This window comes from Kogia breviceps, chromosome X, assembly GCF_026419965.1.
Source record: "Kogia breviceps isolate mKogBre1 chromosome X, mKogBre1 haplotype 1, whole genome shotgun sequence".
In the NCBI taxonomy this organism is placed as follows: domain Eukaryota; kingdom Metazoa; phylum Chordata; class Mammalia; order Artiodactyla; family Physeteridae; genus Kogia; species Kogia breviceps.
The window spans coordinates 81,807,462-81,831,466 of record NC_081330.1 but is presented as its reverse complement, the minus strand read 5'-3'; the positions used below and the strand labels follow the sequence as shown (position 1 = coordinate 81,831,466).

Here is a 24,005-nt window from a genome sequence, read left to right as displayed (position 1 = left end):
TGGTTTCCATGGTCTCTCACTATGTTAGCACACGCCCCAGTCCACACTGATTATCTTCTTGTTATTGGTTGTTGTTCAACCTAAGCATATCTTTTTTTAAACATATTTATTGGAGCATACTTGCTTTACAATGTTGTGTTTGTTTCTGCTGTATAACAAAGTGAATCAACTATATGTATACATATATCCCCATAACCCCTCCCACCCTTCTATCCCACCCGGCTAGGCTGTCATCAACCACCAAGCTGATCTCCCTGTGCTATGCAGCTGCTTCCCACTAGCTATCTGTTTTACATTTGGTAGTGTGTATATGTCAATGCTACTCTCTCTCACTTCGTCCCAGCTTACTCTTCCCCTTCCCCGTCTCCCCAAGTCCATTCTCTACATCAGCATCTTTCTTCCTGTCCTGCCCCTAGGTTCATCAGAACCACTTTAAAAAAAAATTCCATATATATGTGTTAGTATATGGCATTTGTTTCTCTCTTTCTCACTTATTTCACTCTGTATGGCAGACTCTAGGTCCATCCACCTCACTACAAATAACCCAATTTCATTTCTTTATGAATGTAAGCATATCTAGATATTAGTTAGACTTAAACGTCCCTAGCATTTTAACCCCAGAGAAACATTTCTAATCTTATAACACCCTATATTGGGGGTGGAGTGGAAGGAAGCAGATTAATTCTGTGAGATTATTCCTGTACTAAATATACTTTTTCTGTGGCATACAGTCATGAATTATTTATGCTCCAGAGAAAGTACTCTTTAAGCAAGTTGATGGCCTTTGCTCTTCAGAAATCTTTGATGTTCAAATTGTATTAGGAAAGACTCTTTCCCACTTAAGAACAGGACTGGTAACCTCTGGAACGGAATGCCTTTGGATTATAGTGAGAATTACCTGGCATCTGGAAATGGGATCAAAAGACAGGCAGTCCAAGCCAGTCAATCAAAAGGATAAGGTTGAAAGTGTTTTTGTCACAAAAGGAGAAACACACTAGTCATGATTTGAATATGTTGGTTTCTGACTACTGCTACCTTGCAAACTGGCCCCATGCCATTCCCTTTCACATGCGCTACTTGTTTGCATTTCATTGAGTGATTTTTCTGGTTAAAGGAGGTCAAAGAATGGAAAGCTCTGTTTAAGAATCCATACAAATAATAAATACATGCTTGGAAAGGGGGTGAAAAGTTCATAGAAGATGAACAAATAAATTAAAAAGAATAATCACCAGATTTAATGTTTAACTTAGTTGAAACAAGAATTTTCCTTACCGTTTGTTTATATTTCTCTTCCCAATGAGATTTTATCCTTTGTCATCCAGTGAACAAATTAGTTTTGACTTTGTTTTTCTTCATTCATTCATTCATTTATTAAATTTTACCCTTTAAGGAGGTTTTAAAGCCTTCATTATCCCAAACCCACATAGTAGTATTAGAGTGATATTTACATAACAGTTAGTTATAAGATATAGTTCAATCAGGAAGCTGCTGTTGCATCCTTTGATGTTTGCCCTTAATTTCTCATTCTGCCCCCCTTCCCAGTGTTCCCTTATACTCTGTATATCTATCCAACTACAAACAATAGACTTCATTATATTTTTTTAAAAAAATTAACTAAACTAGGGGAAAGTGTAAGTCATTCATTCAGTAGAAAGGTAAAAATTGTTATTTATTTTTTCTGTAACAATTTCACTTGCTTTATATAAACTCTCTAAGCAATTTCCAATTACATTTTCTTGAGCTAAATGCCAGGATGACATTTCATCTAAAGAGAGGTATCCTCACTTGGGAAATTCAGAGACTACTTATCTAGAAATGCACCTTGAGTGAGAGATCTGCTTTTGTTTTCCTCCCCATCTAGCTTTAAATTCTTAATTGCATTTTTCTGTTTACAATAGACAGATGTTCAATAATGTACACACAGTGACAGCTGAAATACACTCATTTAATAAACATTTAAACTCTCACAGTCATAACTGTTGCTATTTGCCAGTTTGGGCAATTTTTCCAATATTAGTCCCTATTTTTTGACTTCATTTTTTTTCTTTTGTTTTTGACTGCTAAGGATGAGGAGGAAAGCTTCTCCCACCTTGACACTCACTGTGTTTTTTAGCCTGTTAGTCAAGGCGTGGGGAGATGGGGAGATTTGAATACCCAAAAGATCCTTAAGTCACTGAAAAGTATTCATCACGTAAACACAATGCATTGCATTGGTGATACGTGTCAAGTAGTTTTTTTAAAAAATAAAAATAATACAAGGTGATGGTAAAAATAGGAATCTATAAGCAACTGATTGTTTTGATGAACATGTTTGAAGCACATGGAATTTTATGAAGAACGGTGACTACAAGTGAATTAAAATTTTCCAAGCAGTCACGAAGAGCATGTTTGGATGAAGGCAAGTGTCTGAGTATCATCCACCAGCAGGTGAGCAGACTTCCGGTAAGAGGTACATTCTCCAAAATGGTATCCCCTAGTCATATGTGACTATTTAAATTGATTAAAATTAAGTAAAATTGAAAATTCAGTCTCGCAGTCTCACTAGTGACATTTGAAGTGCTCAGAAACTGTGTGTAAACAGTTGCTACTGCGATGCGTGCCGCACAGATATGGAACATTTCTATCAGTGCAGAGAGTTCTGTTGGATGGTGCTGTTCTATCATTAGTTGCCCCAAGTAAATTTTACATTTCTTTCTACTTCTGAATACGTAGGTTGTCTGGATAAACTCAAAGTGGGTTGATGATGTTTGTGGGTGTGAGGAGGAGTTAGAAAAATGGAAATACAAAGTGGTCACGTTCCAATTTGCAGGGTCTCATCAGGATCAAATTCGTCTCACCGTGCTTGTTGAGATGTTATTGGAGGCTGGGACCTGGGCTTGAGGAAGGTTGATAGCCACCAACAGGGGTGGTTTCTCCTGAAGCACTGTCCTCTGAAATCAGAGGAATTTGGGTCTTATCTTCTGTGGCCCATAGAGCATGTGACCTGGTAGTCAGACCATCATCTCCATCTCATTGTCCAAAACTCAAACTTTTCCTTCCTTCTCCCATTCCACCTTCGTGAAAATCTATGTTCAATATATTTTATGTTTGATTTCTTTTTTCACTGTTCATCTTGTTAATATCTCCACCAGTATGCCAGCCCTCTTCTCAGTCTCAAGGCCTTGTAATTGCCGGTTGAAAGGATACAAAATAAATGTCTTTGTGAACTGAGAGTTATGTTAGAAATATTAGCATGTGGGGTTATTGTAGTAAACACACCTGATTCTTCGTTTGGCTTCGTTATCAACTTTAACGTGACACAATATGTCAATGCCTCCTAGCTAAGGACCACCAGGAACACATTTGTAGTTGAACAAGCTGGGTTTACGTTTCCTTGTTGTGAAGGAGAACACACACAGTGAGGAACTGTGGGCCATATAAGTAAGAGGGTGATAGAAAAAGGATATTAAAACATTCGGACATATTTTAGGTGATTTGGGTGAGGTCTTAGGGAAGCAGAGTTTTGCTCTTGATTGGATACTGTCAGGAAGACAGGTATTCCTATGACTGAGTATCTTCATAAACTTCTTGTAGAGAGTAGATTACGGTGAGGGTAAAGCTGCAATTGGTAAAAACAAACAAAGCAAAAAAAAAAAAAAAAAAAAAAAACCCAACTAGCTGTCTCTCATATTAGCTAGGAGAGGGACATATGGTGATTTGTACTGTGATCTTGCTTTTGTCTGTGCTTAGAAAAAGAAAATTATGAAGTGGCCTTTGTTGTGTCTCACTTTATCATGATCTCCGAGTGCAGAGATCTCATGATCTCATCTGAAGTTGGCATTCCGTGAGATTTTTTAATGTCTACTGGGAGAATCACATGCCCTAGCCTGGATGTCAAGAGCCATTTTTAGTAGCCCCCTTTGGCCACAAGACCTTAATCCATGTAATCTAGCCTCCCACCATTGCTCTGATTTTGCTGGTGAGGAATTTATTTAGAGAATGTAGTCTTTAGTTGGACATGGGTTGATCTCTCCCCTGCCTTTCGTTGTAAAATGCATCATTGAATGATCTGATGTGACATTAGCTGTGCAATAGCATTTAAGACTCTGGACAGGTTGCTCTGGCCAACTGCAAAACAAGTAATCATACAAAATACAATAAGTATTAGTCCTTGTAACAAGTCTTGAAGTCAAGGGCCTAGATTATAAAAACCAGGCAATGAATCCAGCTGCGTTCACTTCTGATAGCCACATGACTTTTGTCAGAATCAAAGACAAGTTTGGGGCCATCCTTGCTAGTTATTATTTTCTCTAATGTGAGGATAGCAGGTCACAAAGCATATATGAAGAGGGAGCCAGTTACTCTTCCTGGGAGATTTTTAAAAAGAAATTGGTTTGACTGTTACTGGATAATCCCCTCCCCCACCCAGCCACCCCAGGTGAACAAGATCTGCTGGAATGTTCAGTTTTACATATCTGAAAGTCTCTAACAATTATCCTGAACACACAAGATAAGTTAGCATATGCCATATGGGTGTTTTACAAGATGTTATGTAAGAAAGAGTACCCCAGTGTGGCACAGACTATATCCGGAGTATAAGTATCATTTATCACAGCAAGAGAAAGCCAATTTTGTGTTCCTCAAGGCAAACAAACTGTATTTAGCAGAGTTAACCAGTTGCACAAAGCAGGCTGACTATCATGAACAAACGGAATACCATGAGGAAATTTGACTCTCAGGGCCAGGATGGCCCCAATATTGGAGCCTACTCCTGTTTGAGTAGGACTTGCTTATAGGATTGTAATCACCTCAGCAGGAGGTCAGTGTCCAAATTTCAAAGTCTGGAGGTTGGGATTAATGCTGTAAGGCAAACTGACAAATCAGAAGGGGCCTTCAAAAAGAAATCTGCCTTGAAGAGTGTTTAAAGGAGCAGCATTTGTGTCTTTTGTCTGCAGGGTCTGATTGGGAATGTTAGATGTTTTTCCTTAAGTGGTAGAAGGAGATCACAGGAGTAAAAAAAATAATTCAATAAAGATAAGGGAAGGTCACAGTACTGTGCTAGAAGACATCACAGTGTAATGATAGACAATATTAATAGTAGAGTAAAGGAGGAGAAAAAGGTCTTATAGAATCAGAAAATTAATCTCATTCTGTCATCTTGGGAGGAATCTGTCCACTTCTGAAGTCAGTGTCACCTAGAAGACTGCTAAGAATCCTCAGTTTAAGGTCTTCGGATGGAGTGGATATCCAGTAGACAGGGGGATGTGATGAGGAACCACTCAAGGATCAACACTCTGGAGTTTTACTGATGCTAGTTGTTAACAGTACCTGGTAAGACTTTTTATTTTAACCTACGCTCAAGGGCAGATTCTTCTGACACTTATTTCAGAAGACCAAGTCTCCAGGTTGCAGATCATGTAAAGGCTGTTTATGTAAGTGTTTTGTAGATTTGCTTATATCTGTGTGATAAAGCTGGAAGTATCACATGAGATCTTTCAAGTAATTAACCCTATCAGCTTGTAAAAACAGTACAATCCAAAATTGAGGATGAGGTTCCCAAGTGTATGGGCTGGTCTGATATGAATTAATAAGTAGATAAATTGTGAGTCCCAGATGGGGTTGATCTTACAGACATGAAATTTAATGGTAATATTTGAGACCATGGAAAAGTTTTGAAGGGCTTTACCAATTTTAGTGTTAGCATTCCGTATTTATGGTGGATTACACTTTTATTATAGAAATGGTCAGTCTGTTTCTATTTGATTTAATTTTGGTGGGTTTGAGAAAATTATTTATTTCATCTGTTTTAAAGTCAAGTAATTCAAATTAATTCAAATTAAGTCATATGCTACTTACACAAATATCTACTTATCCGAATGATTACTTCTTTTGTCATTCCTAATATCTTTTACTTGCATCCCTCTGTCTGTCTCTCTCTCTCTCTCAGTGACCGTTGCTATACATTTATCCATTTCTTTTGCATTTCCTAACAACAAGCGTTTGGTTTGCTTGAACTTCTTTATGGATTTTTTTCTTCTTTTCTCTTTATTTAATTTTGATAAATGTTCCTTCCTCCCACTTTCTTGCATTTATTCTGTTCTTCTCATTCTTATTTCATATTTCGGTGGCCTAGCTCATTAATCTGTGGTCTTTCTGCTTTTCTAATACAAGCATTTGGTGTTATGAATGTCCCTCAAACTACCATTTGGTTGTATTCCACAAGATTTTATAGGTGCTATTTTCATTTTCATTTGGTTGCAATATTTCCTAATTTCCATTATGATTAATAATTACAATTTATCCCTTGTTGGTCATATATATCACTTGATTCAGGTCGCATTTTTAAATGTTCCCACCCCAAGTGTTTTTTTCTGTTTTCCTTGGGTTATTATTTCTTAACTTAATTACATTGTGTTCAGAGAATGTGGTTTCCATCTTCACAACTCTTTTTTGAATATTGCTGACTTATTTGTGGCCTAGTGTATGATCAGCTTTCCTAAATGTTCCAATTGTGCTTCCAAAGAATATATATTCTCTAATCTTTGGACCTAGTATTCTGTACATACCCATTAGACCAAGATTTTAATAGGTTCTTCAAATCTTCCTTATCGTTGCTCATAGTTATTGTTTTCTTAATCGATCAGTAACTGAGAGAGACACTAAAAGTTCCCACTCTGTGAATTTGTGAAATTCAGTGAATTTTTGGCATATGTATATTTTGAGCCTTCAGAATTATAATCACACTCATTAGCCCTGAATCCCTCTTTTTAATCATTTAAGAACTGGAATAAGCATTTAAAAAATGTTCACAACTATATACTTTTGACCCTTCAATGCCCTTATGATTTAGATAGTGCTCTTTGAACGATCATACGGCTCCATTTTGAATTTTTCCTAGTAAACTGTAGTTTGCAGTTGTTTCTGTCATCTTATTTCAGCATCCTATTTATTGTGATTTTCCCCCTATACTTCTCATGTATTATTCTCTTTTTCTGTTTTGTAATGCACTGATTGAGTCTCTGTTGGATGGACTGAGTGTTCTTTAGTACCTTATTCCCTCTAGTGGTTTGGAAGTAATATATCTTATTTCTATTTCTCAATAAATGGGTGAAGTCCCCATGACATTTTAACATTCTCTCCGATGTTGCCACCTCAGGTGTGATGCTATGTGTAAATACTTGTTCGTAGACTGCTTTACCCTAACCCAGTGTTCCTTAGGGCACATTTAAGACATCAACACAATCTAATGGACACCATGACAAAGATTTAAATCCAGTTGTTCTGATTTGGAGGTGGAAGGGTTGTAGTAGAGCAGGGAGCTAACATTTACTGAACAGCCTTAATATTCCAAGCACTTTATATGCATGTTTCTCATTTGACCCTCACAAACACCATACCAGGTAGGCATTCTTATATCCTCATTCAAAATGGGAAAAGTGAGAATCAGAGAGCTTAACCTTTCCCTCATGACATAGCTAGTAATTTCTGGAGTGAATCTAGGTCCCTTTCACTGTAAACATCAGGGGCTTCCCAATATCCCACATTGTCTTCAAAGGTAGCTACATAGACCGTAGCCACATGAGGGCTCTCACACTGAACAGTTAAACTTATGAGACCCCGGGCCATGTTCAACCATAGCAAAGTGACCTTTTATTTGCCTCACAACTCAACTTTTTTTTCCCCTCAAGACTGCCACTGCCACACAACTGCAGATAATTCACCTTCCATCGATTCCTTTCAGCAAACTTGAAGGACACATAAGCATTTCCCATTTGGGGGACACATTTGCCAGCTTATCTGTAAGGTTTTGCCAAACATGTGGTTTCACCATGCCTAGCCTGGAGAAGGGGCACATGTCAGATAGGTATATGTGGGGTTTGGGTATGTAGAAGAAACAACCCCGTGCATGCATGACACTTTCAGTATGGGACCACTCCAGGGATTTCTATCAGCCTGCATCACATTTCTTTCGTAGAGCCCGTAATGAACTTCTGCAATCCTTCTAGGAGCCACACATTTCAACAGGCCTCCTGTTGAGATCCATGAGCCTCTTTTCGCCCATTGGGCTTCAGCGCACCTTGTTAGCTTCGCTCAGCTTCCAAAGACCTAAGAGGTACAGTGTCTGGGTTTGGAAGGTTCAAAAGTAATCGCTGCATGTGTCCCTCACAAGGGATCGCCTTCTGGTCACTGAAGGAGCACTCTCGGGAAACCTTGGTGCCGAGTGCTGACATCAAAAGGATCCCGTTCCTTAGGGCCGTCTTCATGACAGGCAGGTGGAGAAAGCACAAGCTGCCCCTGGGCCTGAGGTCCCCGCTTGTGTGGAGCTTCAATTCAAAGGCAGGTGCCTCTCCAAAGGCTTGGTGGGGAAGCCTCTGAAAAGACCCAGGTTTTGCCTGTACCACTAGGCTCATTGGTCAAAGAGTGAATGAAATTTGTGTTCCACATGGGCCATCCACCTACTGAGCGAAAGTACCATCCTTTGCCAAGGTGGGCAAGCAGCACTTGGCCATGTGCCTTTAAAAGCTTTTGCTCCCTGTGGGCTTCAGAACCGAGCGCTTAGTGCAGCTTATGGGATCCCTTGTGGAAACCGGGTACCACAGTTCTCCAATAGGTTTCACTACATTCTAGACCCTTGGCCTATGTGTTTCTTGCACGAAAAGCAACATGGTATACCATGGCTTCCGTCTGGCCCACCTCAGTCATATGCATTTCTGAACTGGGGACAAACTCTTTCCCCTTGCCACGGTTGAGTCCTCCCTTGCAATGGACTTGAGGACACAGTGCCAAGAAGAGTTTTCAATGTTACCTCCTGTGATTTTAACCGCTTTGTATGAACACAAGTCACCTCACTCCCCAGTCAGTAAGGACTTCCCGCACTCAAGGAAGAGCACGAACACAGGATTTCTTTCCCGCATGCAGCAATGAACCAACTACTGCCTTCCTTGTAGCAGCACTATCTTCCAACTTGCTTTTGAAAGGCTTTCTCATCCCGTCCCCTGGAAAACCCTTCGCTAAGCTCCACCTCCAAGAAGCATGCACAAATGATAAGTGTTTAACACACAGCACTCATCACTGCGGGTGTCACTGCACTCAGTATGACCTTCTATTGTTGAAGGGACCCTCGTGGGACAAACGCTTGCAAACCCTTCTGCCTCCACAGTGCTTCGCATTGGAAACCGGCAATGTTTTGTGGTTATGTGCTCAACCTGCCAGCCTGCTGCCAGTGTCTACAGATTGCTCCATGAGAGCAGAGTGTTTTGAGGGAGCCGATGAACCACAATGGCAGAGGGTGACTGTGACTGAAGACACTGCATGCTCCCTGGACCAGTGTCCAGTTCCCTTTATACTGAACGAATTTTGCATTTGAAATTCCCTTCATCAAGAATCTCAGGTACACTTCCCATTTACCCTGTAAAAAACTGCCTTCCTAGGAAGTTTGAAAGGCTGTCACTAGTTATCACCCTGAGAAACAAGGAGCGTAGTGCTGGTTGCACTAACCGGGGACTGGCGTGTTGGGAAAAGGGGCGCAAACCTTTCAGAACCTGCATGGAACGGGCCGGCTCATAAGTGCCTGATCCCTTAAGAATCGTGGATGTCACATTGCTTTCACCTAGCTCGTCAGATGCACGTGCACATCTGGGGAAGGACCCTGGCCGTGCACTCTGTGCAAGGCTACATTCACTCCATTTGGAATATTGAACACCGAGCTCAGTGAAGCACGAAGGCACCTCCGGCGAAAGTGCTATTTCCAGGTCTACCAAATAATTCACTCCCATATGGAACTCTGTGCCTAAGCTCCAGATCCAGAAAGGGCCAGATGCCTAAATTCCTTTCACCTAGCTTTAAGGACACATACTTGCTGTCCATAAGGGAGACACGTTTGCCAAGCCATCAGTAAGGCTTTCCCAAACACACAGCCTCCAATATTGGGGCCATCCTGGCCCTGATAGTCAAATTTCCTCATGGTATTCCGTTTGTTCATGATAGTCAGCCTGCTTTGTGCAACTGGTTAACTCTGCTAAATACAGCTTGTTTCCCTTGAGGAACACAAAATTGGCTTTCTCTTGCTGTGATAAATGATACTTATACTCTGGATATAGTCTGTGCCACACTGGGGTACTCTTTCTTACATAACATCTTGTAAAACACCCATATGGCATATGCTAAGTTACCTTGTGTGTTCAGGATAATTGTTAGAGACTTTCAGATATGTAAAACTGAACATTCCAGCAGATCTTGTTCCCCTGGGGTGCCTGGTGGGGAGGGATTATCCAGTAACAGTCATACCAATTTCTTTTTAAAAATCTCCCAGGGCTTCCCTGGTGGCGCAGTGGTTGAGAATCCGCCTGCCAATGCAGGGGACACGGGTTCGTGCCCCGGTCCGGGAAGATCCCACATGCCGCGGAGCGGCTGGGCCCGTGAGCCATGGCCGCTGAGCCGCTGCGTCCGGAGCCTGTGCTCCGCAACGGGAGAGGCCACAACAGTGAGAGGCCCGCATACCACAAAAAAAAAAAAAAAAAAAAAAAAAAAAAAATCTCCCAAGAAGAGTAACTGACTCCCTCTTCATATGTGCTTTGTGACCTGCCATCCTCACATTAGGGAAAATAATAACTAACAAGGACGGCCCCAAACTTGTCTTTGATTCTGACAAAAGTCATGTGGCTATCAGAAGTGAATGCAGCTAGATTCATTGCCTGGTTTTTATAAGCTAGGCCCTTGACTTCAAGACTTGTTTCAAGGTCTAATACTCATTGTGTTTTGTATGATCACTTGTTTTGCAGTTGGCCAGAGCAACCTGTCCAGAGTTTTAAATGGTATTGAACAGCCAATGTCACATCATAGCATTCAACAATGCATTCTACAAAGAAAGGAGCGGGAGAGATCAACCCATGTCCAACTAAAGACTACATTCTCTAAATAAATTCCTCACCAGCAAAATCAGAGCAATGGTGGAAGTCTAGATAACATGGATTAAGGCCTTGTGGCCAAAGGCGGGTACTAAAAATATGTCTTCACATCCAGGCTAGGGCATGTGATTCTCCCATTAAACATTAACAAATCTCACCGAATGCCACCTTCAGATGAGATCATGAGATCTCTGCACTCTGAGATCATGATAAAGTGAGACACAAGAAAGGCCTCTTCATAATTTCTTTTCTAAGCACAGACAAAAACACGATGACTGTACAAATCAACATATATCCCTCCCCTTGCTAATATGATTGACAGCCAGTTGGGGGGTCTTGTTTTTCTGCTTTGTTTGTTTGTTTTCAACAATTGCAGCTTCAACCTCAGTCTAATCTATTCTCTCTATACAAGAGGTTTATGAAGGTACTCAGTCATAGGAATACCCTGCCTTCCTGATAGTATCCAATCCAGATCAAAACTCTGCTTCCTTAAGACCTCACCCAAATCACCTAAATCAAGTCTGAATGTTTTAATATCCCTTTTCTATCACCCTCTTACTTATATGGCCCACAGTTCCTCATTGTGTGTGTTCTCCTTCACTGCAAGGAAAAGAAAACCCTGCTTGTTCAACTACAAATGTGTTCCTGGTGGTCCTTAGCTGGGAGGCGTTGAGATATCGTAGCATGATAAACTTGATGACAAAGCAAAACGAAGAATCAGATGTGTTTACTACAATAACCCCACATGCTAATATTTCTAACATAACTCTCAGTTCACAAAGACATTTATTTTGTATCCTTTCAACCGGCAATTAACAGGCCTTGGGACTGAGAAGAGGGCTGGCATACTGGTGGAGATATTAACAAGATGAACAGTGAAAAAAGAAATCAAACATAAAATATATTGAACATAGATTTTCACGAAGGTGGAATGGGAGAAGGAAGGAAAAGGTTGAGTTTTGGACAATGAGATGGAGATGATGGTCTGACTACCAGGTCACAGGCTCTATGGGCCACAGAAGATAAGACCCAAATTCCTTTAATTCCAGAGGACAGGGCTTCAGAACAAACCAACCCTGTTGGTGGCTACCAACCTTCCTCAAGCCCAGGCCCCAGCCTTCATAACATGTCAACAAGCACAGCGAGACAAATGAGATCCTGATGAGACCCTGCAAATCGAAACGTGACCACCTTGTATTTCCATATTTCTAACTCCTCCCCACCCCCACAAACATCATCAACTCACTTCGAGGTTATCCAGGCAACCTATGTATTCAGAAGTAGAAAGAAATGTAAAATTTACTTGGGGCAACTGATGATAGAACAGCACTATCTAATAGAACTCACTGCACTGATAGAAATGTTCCCTATCTGTGCTGCACACAGTACAGTAGCTACTGTTTACAGGTAGCCACTGAGCACTTCAAATATCGTGAGACTGAGAGAGTGAATTTTCAATTTTACTTAATCAATTTAAATAGTTACATATGACTAGGGGCTACCATTTTGGAGAATGTACCTCTTACAGGAAGTCTCCTCACCTGCTGGTGGACCGTACTCAGCCACTTGCATTCATCCAAAGCATGCACTTCATGACTGCTTGGAAAATTTTAATCCACTTAGAGTCACCGTTCTTCATAAGATGCCATGTGCTTCAAACATGCTAATGAAAACAATCAGTTGCTTGTAGATTCCAATTTTTACCATCGCCTTGTATTATTTTTATTTTTAAAATAATTGACAAGTTTCGCCAATGTAATGCATTGCGTTTATGTGATGAATACTATTCAGAGTTAAGGATCTTTTGGGTATTCAAATCTTTGCATTAATTTGCCCAGGTGGTTTTTAATCCCTTCCACTGTATCATATTACCCTGCTAGTCTTTAAAGCAAGTTTGATAGTTGAATTTTGCTACAATATGGAGTGAAATTTTCTTTGTTGTCTAATCTCAGAATCTAATCCTAACAATGGATGTGGAAAATGTGTTCACAGCCTAAACCCAACTTTCCCCTGCACCTTTAGAAAAAATCTTTCCCAAAGACTGTTCATATATCAATTGGCTATTTGTTGTCTAAATAAATGAGGTAAATTTCAGTTCTCTTGCCTACTAGAGAAAACACCGCCTATCCTTACAACATCACGAACAGAGAAGTTTGATTCCTGAAACTCAAACACTTGAGGAAGTATAACTTTCAGCCAACGTCTTGGTTTTTATCTCCTTACCACCATCAATGTCTTTCTACTTATTTATTCAAATGAGGAAGGAAGCTACAGTTAGATTAAAATTGGTTGCCTGGACCATAAGCTAGATTTTGTTCCTTTGTAGATTGCAGCACCTTTGAGATTTCCATGTTGTAGGGCAGACCGTTGCCTATAGTTGTGGATTTTCAAAGAAGAGGTCTGTGAATTTGGGAGTCTATGACATTTAGATGTTAACGGGAGTCAAGCAAGTAAACCTTGGAATATGGGGCAGGTGATACACCCCTTTCAAGAGATTTATCCTGAATAAAGGGAAGGGCATCAAGGCCCAGGTAGCTGAGTTCACAAGAAAGGGCAGAACCTTATGTGGGCCCATAAAATATGAATGTCTTAGGAGTCATGTTACTAGCTAAACAGGTGATGACCCTGGAACCTTGACTCTTGTTTCAATCCACTTATTTCAATGTGTTTCTTACTGACCCCAATTCAAAATTTTATGTTTAATCCCATGGTTTGTGTTGTGTACTTATATAAAATAGGTGCATTTTGCTATTTTATCTCTCATCACACAGTTTCATGTCCAAATTCTGTGGTTGAGACTTGGCAGGCACCTTCCTGTAGACCCTTTGGCTAGACACTCCCTCTTGTTTTTCTTTTCCACTCAAAGAAGATGGTTTTCTTTCTCTAGCACATGATGGATCTTTCATTAAAATTCCAATGTCATATTTGTGCTGTTTATATATAGACCCTTTCCACAGTAGCATTCTTTACACTTGTGTGCTGTCTGTGTCCATCCCACCTACATCCCTGGGAAACTGCTTTCTCCTTCATAGGCCATTGCTTATTTAGGTCTCTTATGTCTTTGAACATGAATACTAACCTTCATATTTCTACAGCATCTGTCTCCGGGACACAACTGGAAGGGAACATAAGAGAAGAGGCTTTGTATACTGAATTGTAATAACCTTTCATCCCTGTCTCCTTAAGACAGGCAGAGACAGAGACAGACTATCACACGATGTAACAGAGACAGAGGCAGAAACAGCCAGACAGGACATCCTGACAGAAAAATAGAGACAGCTGGTTGGGTAGGCTGAGAAAGCCCAACAGATGGACAGAGCCATATATTACACCTCCAGGTTTCCCTGGAGCCTGAATATCCCTGAACTCCAAGCTCTGAAATAACTTTAGATTTCTCATGATGAAGCGACTCCTGTGAGAAAAGTACAAATATCTCTTTTTTTAAAAAACATCTTTATTGGAGTATAATTGCTTTACAATGGTGTGTTAGTTTCTGCTGTACAACAAAGTGAATCAGTTATACATATACATATGTTTCCATATCTCTTCCCTCTTGCATCTCCCTCCCCTCCCTCCTAACCACCCTATCCACCCCTCTAGGTAGTCACAAAGCACCGAGCTGATCTCCCTGTGCTATGTGGCCGCTTCCCACTAGCTATCTATTTTACGTTTGGTAATGTATATATGTCCATGCCACTCTCTCACTTCGTCACAGCTTACCCTTCCCCATCCCCATATCCTCAAGTCCATTCTCTAGTAGGTCTGTGCCTTTGTTCCCGTCTTACCCCTAGGTTCTTCATGACCTTTTTTTTTTTTTTTCCTGAGGTTCCATATATATGTGTTAACATATGGTATTTGTTTTCTCTTTCTGATTTACTTCACTCTGTATGACAGACTCTAGGTCCATCCACCTCACACAAATATCTCAATTTCCTTTCTTTTTACGGCTGAGTAATATTCCATTGTATATACGTGGCACATATATATACAAATACCTCTTGATGAAGCTTTAATTTCTCTGAGAAATTGAAACAGTTTAGTAGCGATAAATGACACTCTGATATAAGCAAAATGATTCAGGGAGCAGAGAAGTTTGAATAACCAAGAAAAAAAGGAAAAATACTAAAGATCTAATCTGAACCCACACAGAGATGAGTGGTAGCAACATAATCAATTGTGTTAATCTATGGTCTACAAATTGAGGCTGTGAAATCTATTTTACGGTCTCACTCTTTGCAAGAGGCAAGATTCTCAACTTCAGGGTTTTTCTTCAAAAAAGATTTAACATCAGTTATTCTGCAGGAAAGTTGAGAAGAACGCAATGAATGAGAAAACACTTTATTTTTGCACATGAGGATGTTTTCATAACTTGACAGATTTACAAAACAATATAAAAATCCACATATATATCCTGGCATTTGAAGAAAATAAAATTACATTAATACTACCAACTACATTTATTTATAAACTGGCTCTATACCTTCATTAAAAAATTAAAATTGAAATCAAACATAGAAATAAAGAAAAGCATTTATGGGACTCCCCTGGTGGCGCAGTGGTGAAGACTCTCCACTCCCAATGCAGGGAGCCCGGGTCCGATCCCTGGTCAGGGAACTAGATCCCACATTCATGCCACAAGTAAGACCGCATGCCGCAACTAAGGAGCCCGCCTGCTGCAACTAAGACCCAGCACAACCAAATAAATAATATTTTTAAAGAAAAGAAAAGCATTTATTGCCCTCAGGGAGAAAAGAAGACACTATGAAATTACAACAGTATACTTCAAAATGATGACCAACAGGTCAAGGAGCTTGATAACCAGATATAACTACTTCACATTACTCACTTTCCTGGCCTGATTTTCACCAGGGCAATAGAAAAGCTGAGAAAAGAACGATCAATAGCAAATCTACTTTGGTCTGGCAAAATCAGACTTGTTTTAACGTATAACATTATCTAAGAGGAAGAAAAAAGTTAACGTGCTGTATATTTATATCCAGACCCCTTTAAGGTTTATACTGTAATTGGAAGTCCCTAACTTATGCTGGGGTGAGAATTACACAGTCCACACTGGCCTTCTTGTCACCTTAATCCAAGGTGAATTCTCTCATCTTGCATTTCATACTTGTGACAATGAAAGAATAAACATGAGTTAATCCTTATACTACATAGCAGATAAAATGTTAAGTGTAGTATGAGTGAGACAACATAAAATGTGGGTTAAGAGGAAGGCAAGCCCACACATGGTGGAAGCGAGGAAGAGAATCAAGGCAAACAATGGTTTTGTAAGTTTTCAGGACATTTATATTCAGGAACTTCTAGAAATTATTCGAACCTGTATTACACCATGAAGACCTTTTATTTAGATCTAATTCTATATAGAAAGCTTGGGTTTTTGAAAGCATATAAAATTACATTATCTTTCATCTTTAAATAACATAAAGATGACCACTGACATAGATCTGAAAGGATGGGTAGATTTGAGATGAGAGGATGTCTGACTAGAGGGGAGTAAACACGGGACAGAGTAGCAAGAGATGAAAACAGGTGACAGAAGACCAGGTGTATTTCATCCTGGTTTGGCTCATAATAATTATGCTGTTATTGTTGCCATGATCAGAGCATCAAAATATCTCCCTGTGAACCTGGATTCTATTCACCAACAATCTGTGGAGCTCTGGGTTCCATGAACCTCAGCATAAGGATTTGGAAGTCAAAGACAGAAGGAGCCGAGGAGGACACCCTTTCTCCTGTTACCTTGCTGTTTCTGTCCATATCGCCCCAGCAATGGGCCTTCATCCTTCCAGGGGCCCGTCGTCCCAGCCTCTAGCACTCCCATGAGCAGCGTGATAACAACCACCCCAGAGCAACCAGCACTAACCAGGCAGGTGCCTGAAATCTACTAACTTGGATCTCTTCCTCCGAATTCCAGAATTATCAACACCAGCTTTACAATGTCTCTCCTCCAAGGTTAGGCCATGATAACCCAATGGCTTCCCTTGTTTTGATCCTCACACCTAGCTAAGCGTTGTAACTTTTTCCATCAGTTTACTTGTTTAGTTACTTCACTGCTCCCTTTGGCTTTTTGTTCCTCCAGCAGCTACTTAACCAATTCTTCGTTTTAAATTCTGTTGAAATATTATGTGGTTTCTACTTTCCTGACTGGACCCTGACTGACAAACATATCAAACAACCTGAGCTCTCAAATCACTGAGCTTTCAAAATCACCAGCCACGTGTAATAGGGAAGAACCTTTGGTATTCTATTACAAGTTAATCACTAAAGGGATGCAGCCTATAAGCTTAAATTATACATCATCACCCAACTCTCAGAACCCTGACTCCCAGGTAATGAGCATTAAGCCAAAATACTTTTGTTTAGCTCACAAGAAACCACCTGACCAGGCCCACCTGTGAATGACTGCAGGGAGGAAGAAATTCACACATACCCCTCTGGAGGCTGATGGGAACCAGGAAATGTTTGACTTTACTCCCTCCCCTTTTAGTATAAAAGAAGCTTGAAGTCTACCTCAGGCAAGATGGTTCTTTGGGGGCATGAGCTCACCATCTTGTTTTGCTGGCTTTCCGTAAAACGTCCTTATTCCTTGCCCCAGCAACTCGTCTATCGATTATTGGCCTGTCGTATGGTGAGCAGCACGAGTTTAGACTTGGTGACACAAGGGCAGCTCATCATTCATCTCCCTCCTCCCCAACCCTTCCAGCCTCAAAATGAACTTCTCTACAATTTCACACCTATCATCCTTATTCCCGTACCTTCTCAGAAGTGTCCTACTCTTTTTTAAGACCAGCAAAGGAGAATCCTCCAAACTCCCCCCAGGACCTTGGCTTATCAGAACCCTTTCTATTACATCTGCCATCTCCAAACTCCCCTGCCCTCAAATGACTCATCCTTTCTCAGCCCTTAAATGCGCTAAAGATCTCTCCACACCGTAGATCAATTCTGGATCCTCTCTGAAATTTCTGCAACTCCTCTATTTTCTTCCCTTGCTCCTTCAACAATCCACCTCTTGGCTAATTATCATGCCCATGACCACAAGTACCAAACAGTTCACTAATATGCTTAGTAGGTCTAAACGTCTAGCCCTGACCCTCCCTAAACTGAACAGTAAACTCACATTCTCAACCTCCTGCTGTCACCACAAGGATTTCTCAAAAGCAATCAAATGCAACCTGTTAAATGAAGTACCTGCTATTCTCCACCAAACTACTTTACCCTCTGGGGACATGGCATTCCTACTTTCTCTGTCCTCCAAACTGAAACTGTGTCTGCTTCCCTTTTGTCCACACTTTCACAGTAAATTATTCACTGGTTACTGCCCTGCCTGTCAGTGTATGGTTTGAATCCTTTACATAGTACATAATCCTACGAAACTGTTTGTGGCCTACATCAAATACCGAAGGAGCACTTGCCAAATGCTAGTCTAGACAAGAAATGACTGACAGTCACTGCCTCCTCAGTGGTCGCAGCTTAACGGGGGAGAGGGCCACATAAGATACCACGTTACATGGAAATGCACAGGGACAACATCTCCAAGGAAAAGCTGCAGATGCGAGAAGGGACTCTCAGCACAGTACCTGAACTTCTCTCTACTACCGTCACCTTCTATCATGCATTGTTGCGCTTTAATTGGTGCATTACTTGGTTCGGCGGTATTGTCCACAACAGCAAGGAATCCGGAGACTGGGTAAGTGTGCAGCTGGGGGAGCAGCATGTCATTCCCCCTCCTGCCGCGCCGCGCTGAGCCCATTGATGGCCGCGGGTGCAGCAGGCGGCAAGTCTGCAGAAAGAGGATTCAAGGAGGGCAGAGGTGGTCAAGCCCTACTTCACTCCCAGCCCGGCAGCCGGCAGCGGTTGGGCGCTAGAGGGTCCCCTTCATCAGGAAACCCTCTGATGGACAGGGCCCATTAACGTGCCCCCGCCCCAGCTAGGTCCCTCGAACGCTCACCTACGCCGTGCTATGAGGACCCACAAACAGCGCTGCGTCCGCCCAGGGCTGCGCACGGGCCTCTCCCAGTCCGCTGCTTCTGTCTGAGCTCTCGCGACGCGCACTGGGTCTCCGAGCAGCTGGGCCGCTCGACCACCTCCGGTAGTGGCTGAAGCCGGGCGGAGAGGCGACCGGCGAAACACGTACTCCCAAGCGAAGATACCCCGACACCCGCCGAGCGGCGCAGGAGTGACGCCGAGAGTCCGAGGGGCCATAGCCTGCCTGCTTTGTCACCCCGCAAAGATTTGGGAGGAGCGGCGCTGGCCGCTGCCCGCTATTCCTACCTCCTAATGACTAGCCTATTGTGTTTGAGCCCCGCTTTGACGTCATACCGCAAAGCTCAGTGAGTGGCACCGGTGGGTGGAGCCTGCGGAACCTGGGGAGCAGCGCGCGTGCGCACAGCGCGTGTCCCGGGCTACAGGCCAGAAAGACACCTTCCTCCGTGGCAAGGGGAGGAAGAGTACAGGTCCCCAGGGGGCGGGGTTTGCAGCACCTGAAGTCGCCATGGCTACCGAGCCCAAGACCCCTGAGGCCGCCTTGGCTGCGGAGCCCGCGGTGCCATTGCTTGTGGATCCTTACTTCACTGGCGGGTACAAAGCGGGTAAGTGGAGAATGATGTCAGTCTCCTCTGGGCCCAATTTGTCTGTCAGTATAGGGACTATGATGACAGATTATAAGCCACAGGCGCCCTCCCCAGCGCTTCCTCCCCACGTCAGAAGGAACTGGATCTCTCTGTTCCCCTGTAGGCCAAGGGAATGGCATTTGCAAAGACGTGGAAAACAGCAGAGTGTATGCTGGTTAGGGTGAGTGCAGTGTGAGTTCACGAGTGTGGGTTGCTTGCGGGAAGATGCTAGACTAAGGTGAGATCCCCGAGGGAGGCAGGTGCTGGATTGCAATCTCCATGAGTGCCTAAAGGGATTTGAGGGGCTCAGTCCTCCAAGAAGAGGTGATACATAAACTGATTTAAATGGAAACAGTCTAAATTAAGGTAGAGGCATAGGGATGGAGAGAAGAGGGTGGGGTAGAGTAGAGGCATTTAGAAAGCAGAATCTAACAGTTTTACTTAAAGGAAATCGCTGGTATTACACATTTGCCACTTAGAAGTAGGTATCCTGTTGTACAGCTTTGTGTACCCAGCAAATATCAGTGATGAGACCATCGTTGGGGACCCTCCTCTAACCCAAATTCCTCCCATTCATTTAGGGATAATAGATGTACTCATCTTTTACAATATTGAAATATTTTACAATAGCATACGTTTTATTAGCCAGACTTAGTGTAACCAACCATCCGGTTTACCCTGGATTGAGGTGTTTTCCAGAATCCATTACTTTCAGTGCTAAGATCAGGACAGTCCTGGGTGAACCAGGATGAGTCCGTCCCTCTAAAATAGACCAACAAAACATGCTACTAAATTAGATAAAGAATACATTACTAAACACTTTTTTCCTAATAGAAATAATGATTGTACTCATTTTAAAGTGAGGATAAAAAAAGGTGGCGCAAAGAGTTAATCATCATTTTAACATTGAATGAATGATTCCATCTGGACCAGATATCTTTAAATACTTTATGGTAAGCCTTTAGGTATATCTCTTTGTGTAATGAAGGGATACCAGTGATGTATGTGTCCACCCTTCATAATTAACTACCTCTATGAACCAAAGAAAGTACTGGACAGTGGTAGTAAATATTGACTCAACAGCCATCAGACTCATTCATTTCTTCTAGATGTCAAAGGAAAACCCTGTGAGGACCACTGTATACTACAACACTGTAACCGGTAAGCAAATTGGGAATTTTAAATTATCAAAAAAAATTTTTTTCTGGCACTGTAGCCTGGTATGGTCTTGTATTGAATAAATATTCATTAAACGATTATTCCACTTTACTGAGATGGTATTAATTTTAGTAGGGGTTTGGTTGACAAGAATGAGTCTTTCAGTGCCTACGCTAAACAAATAAACTTGATTACCCCAACCTCCAAATGGAGGTCCACACCCTCAGTCGGCTGCTACCTCAAGTAACCAGCCTGTGCCTAACCACTGAATGGCCCAAGCCCATGGAGAGGGCTCGGGTAGAAGCAAGCACAGATGGTATCCTTTACATACCGGCATGCCTTACTTTTCTCTCTTCCTCCTCCATGCTGTCTAAACACCTCTGGTACTCTTCCCTTTTGGGGAAGGAAATTCAGTCCCATTTTCTCCATTTTTATTACTGCATTCTTTTCTTCAGTTAAGCTACAATAGTAGCCAGAGGAAAATGGGGGGAAATGATAGGCTGACTAAACAAATGTCAGCTCAGCTATTCTTGTGCCAGTAGGAATATGGTGTTATAGGAGGAAGAATCATACCAAGCAATAATACAGGATCAATTTTTGCTCCTCGTAGAATATGTGTCATCACACTGTCAGGATCCCATCTAGTTCTTCAAAGTGGGAAAGCAGTTAAAAGCATTTCCTATCAAATCAGTACCAACTGTAGCAGATTTCAGAACAAAGTCTCTGGGAAATTTAAGTGTGTATGTTCCTGTATTTCTCTACTTAAATCCTCTATTATCATAATAATGATAGAGCCAGCCAGTCTTAGAACCCAATAATGTATGCTCAGCATACTTCCCTGGTGGTTAGAGATGATTTTAAGATGACTTAAACTCTAAAGAAATTCTCAGGCCAAGGAAATGAGGTATTTCAGAAGGTATGTTGTCATATTAGCTTCTGGGCCACCATCCCTATCATCTGGAGGATGAAGGAGGGGGAAGCTGGGCCTTTGAAAGAACAACTCTAATACCAATATAACAAGATATTTAGTACTTTCTAGTTGTGTTAAGCCAGTATTTCGAATTCTATAAAATGTAAGTGATCAATACTTCTTTATCGTATATTTTCACATGTGAACTTAAAAGTAAAATATGTCCTGAGGTAGTGAAAAAACAAATCAATCTGAGAAAATATACAGTATTTGCTTTGTATGTTTTCCCATTCCTAAATCATTGCCAATTTAATACACATCTAGCTACACCCTCTAACTCCACGTAGTGTTTAGTTACAGAAAATGTTACCTCTGCCCTCTACTTCTCTGGGCAGGATGGACATTTTATTCTTAAAGGAGGGTATCACACCAAGGACAACTCGATACCATACTAAACTATCCTGACAGACCCCCCTGGATGGCAAAGTTTCAGTTGGTGATTTAGGTCCTTCATTTACTGAGTTCATACTAAGAGTTTCTGCTAATTACCCTCAGTGTTCTGGAAGACCCTTGTTTATGCTCCCCTTTGTAGTCCTGAAGGCCCCTAAAAACCTGCCTTATAATTATTGATTTTTCCTCACTCAAGAAGCAAGTGAACTTTAAAAAGCATGGACCATTCTTAAAACTCTACCAATTGCAAGTAAAAGAGTTAGTGCTTGTGATGTTCCTGTGATACATCTTTGTCAGAAATAGTAACACTGTTGTTACTTCTGAGGAACGGAGAGGGACCTGCATATGGAGCCCACGGTAGATAAGCTTTGATCACGTCTCAGCACTGCCCATCATTTATTCTCCCATGGGAGGTGACAAAAAGGGGTTAAAACACTTCTTTCTGACACAGAGCCAGTGGTAGACAAACCATCTGGGACAAGTCCCCAGCCCCTCCTCCCAAAAGTGGGGAGTCACACTGACTAGTATTTTGAAACAAAGTACCCACAGGCAGAGGAGTGAAGTGCATGCAGTAACACCTGAATGCTGTCTAATAATGGGGTGAGTGGGAAAGAGGCCATAAAGAACAGCATCCTGACCTCAGATGTTCACTGCAGGAAAAATTCCTGGGAAAAAAAGAGCAACTCATCAGACATGCTTGCATCCGTTTCCCATGAGCCTCCTTGTATTGGCTTGGCCAAAAAGTTCGTTCAGGTTTTTCATGTTAGGGAAAATCCTGAACGAACTTTTTGGCCGACTCAGTAGGTATTTGTCAGAACCTCCCCAGATATATCCATATGGTGGAGTACATGAAAGTATAACCGTGCCACAACATTCAAACAGACATATGTCAAACTGTAGTATTTGCTAGCGGGTTAAAGGATAATGGGTAAGTTACTCTTATCTGCTACTTAAATCTTTTCTGTTTTCCAAATGTTCCTCAAATTGCAGTTTTTAAATTAGAAAAATATCCCTTCTTCAGAAAGTCTTAGTGATTGGCCTAATAAACAAGTTCCCTTCTCTATTAAGTTCTAATATAAAAATAAGGTAGGAATCTTAATGAAACTAACTGTACAATATTGCTGTCATTCTCTATGATGTTGAATTTAATATTACTGCTTATTGGTAAGATTTTCCTACCCTTTTGAAATCTTTACACTTGGCTATGTGCAGCTTTCTCATGTACAGTTAAATATAAAGTGTAGTAAGTTAAGATAAAATATATTCTTAATATGTAACTAAACTACCTATTATCACATTTGTCTTAGTCTGCTTTTTCCCCTAGAGCCTAGGGTGGTGCCCAGACCGTAGAGGCATTTAGTATTTAAATATTTGAATAAATGAATGTGGATGACTTAAATACTTAAGTCATTTTCATTTAAAACGCTAATTCCAGGAATATATCCTATTGTAACCCTGAGGGCTGCCTCACAAAGAAAAGTGAAAATGTACATCAATTAATTTTTTCTTCCCTTTTATTATCGGGGGCACAGTTTCTAACAGAACTTGCACCTCTGTGTAATATTTGCTGCTCTGATGGAGAAGAATACACCATGTCTAGGTGAGTTATTTTTTAACCACAATTTTGGGGAAATAAAGAAGGTAATATTTATCTTCAAAGCAAGTTTTTCTTTAAATTGCAGTGTTAGAGCAGAGTTGATGGAAGTGAATGAAAGCATTCTCCACAAGCCATCTATTCTTCAAGAGAAGGTAAAAGGGTCTGGGGAAGTAAGATCCCATCCACATACTTTTTATCTGATTTTTTACCGTTTGACGGTACTAAGTATTTCCCTCTAGCCATCCACCGAAAGCTACACTGCAGTTGTGTTGCCCAAGTTTGAAGAAACTAAAAGCATAACAGAAGGGTTACTGACACAAAAACAGAATGAAGAAGTCGTGCTGAAAAGCATCAATGCCACAGCAGCTACCTCATGA

The 24,005-nt window shown here is 41.3% G+C and overlaps 1 protein-coding gene and 1 pseudogene across 1 annotated transcript; one reads left to right on the top strand and one right to left on the bottom strand.

Annotated features, from left to right (window-relative positions):
• The window catches only part of LOC136793440 (germ cell-less protein-like 1 pseudogene), a 26,371-nt pseudogene extending 7,249 nt beyond the window's left edge, over positions 1-19,122 (bottom strand).
• Positions 18,412-24,005, top strand: LOC131748732 (protein Abitram-like). The gene is made up of 5 exons (XM_067023172.1): positions 18,412-18,591; positions 19,231-19,492; positions 20,623-20,674; positions 23,714-23,780; positions 23,868-24,005. Exons 1-5 carry the CDS (start codon positions 18,412-18,414, stop codon positions 24,003-24,005), a joined length of 699 nt encoding a protein of 232 aa, XP_066879273.1.

Coding starts and splice junctions, on each gene's coding strand:
- LOC131748732 (XM_067023172.1), top strand. CDS start 18,412: ATGGAAATGCACAGGGACAACATCTCCAAGGAAAAGCTGCAGATGCGA. Junction 18,592..19,230: donor GCAAGGAATCCGGAGACTGG/GTAAGTGTGCAG, acceptor CATACCGCAAAG/CTCAGTGAGTGGCACCGGTG. Junction 20,675..23,713: donor ATACTACAACACTGTAACCG/GTAAGCAAATTG, acceptor TTTAAATTGCAG/TGTTAGAGCAGAGTTGATGG.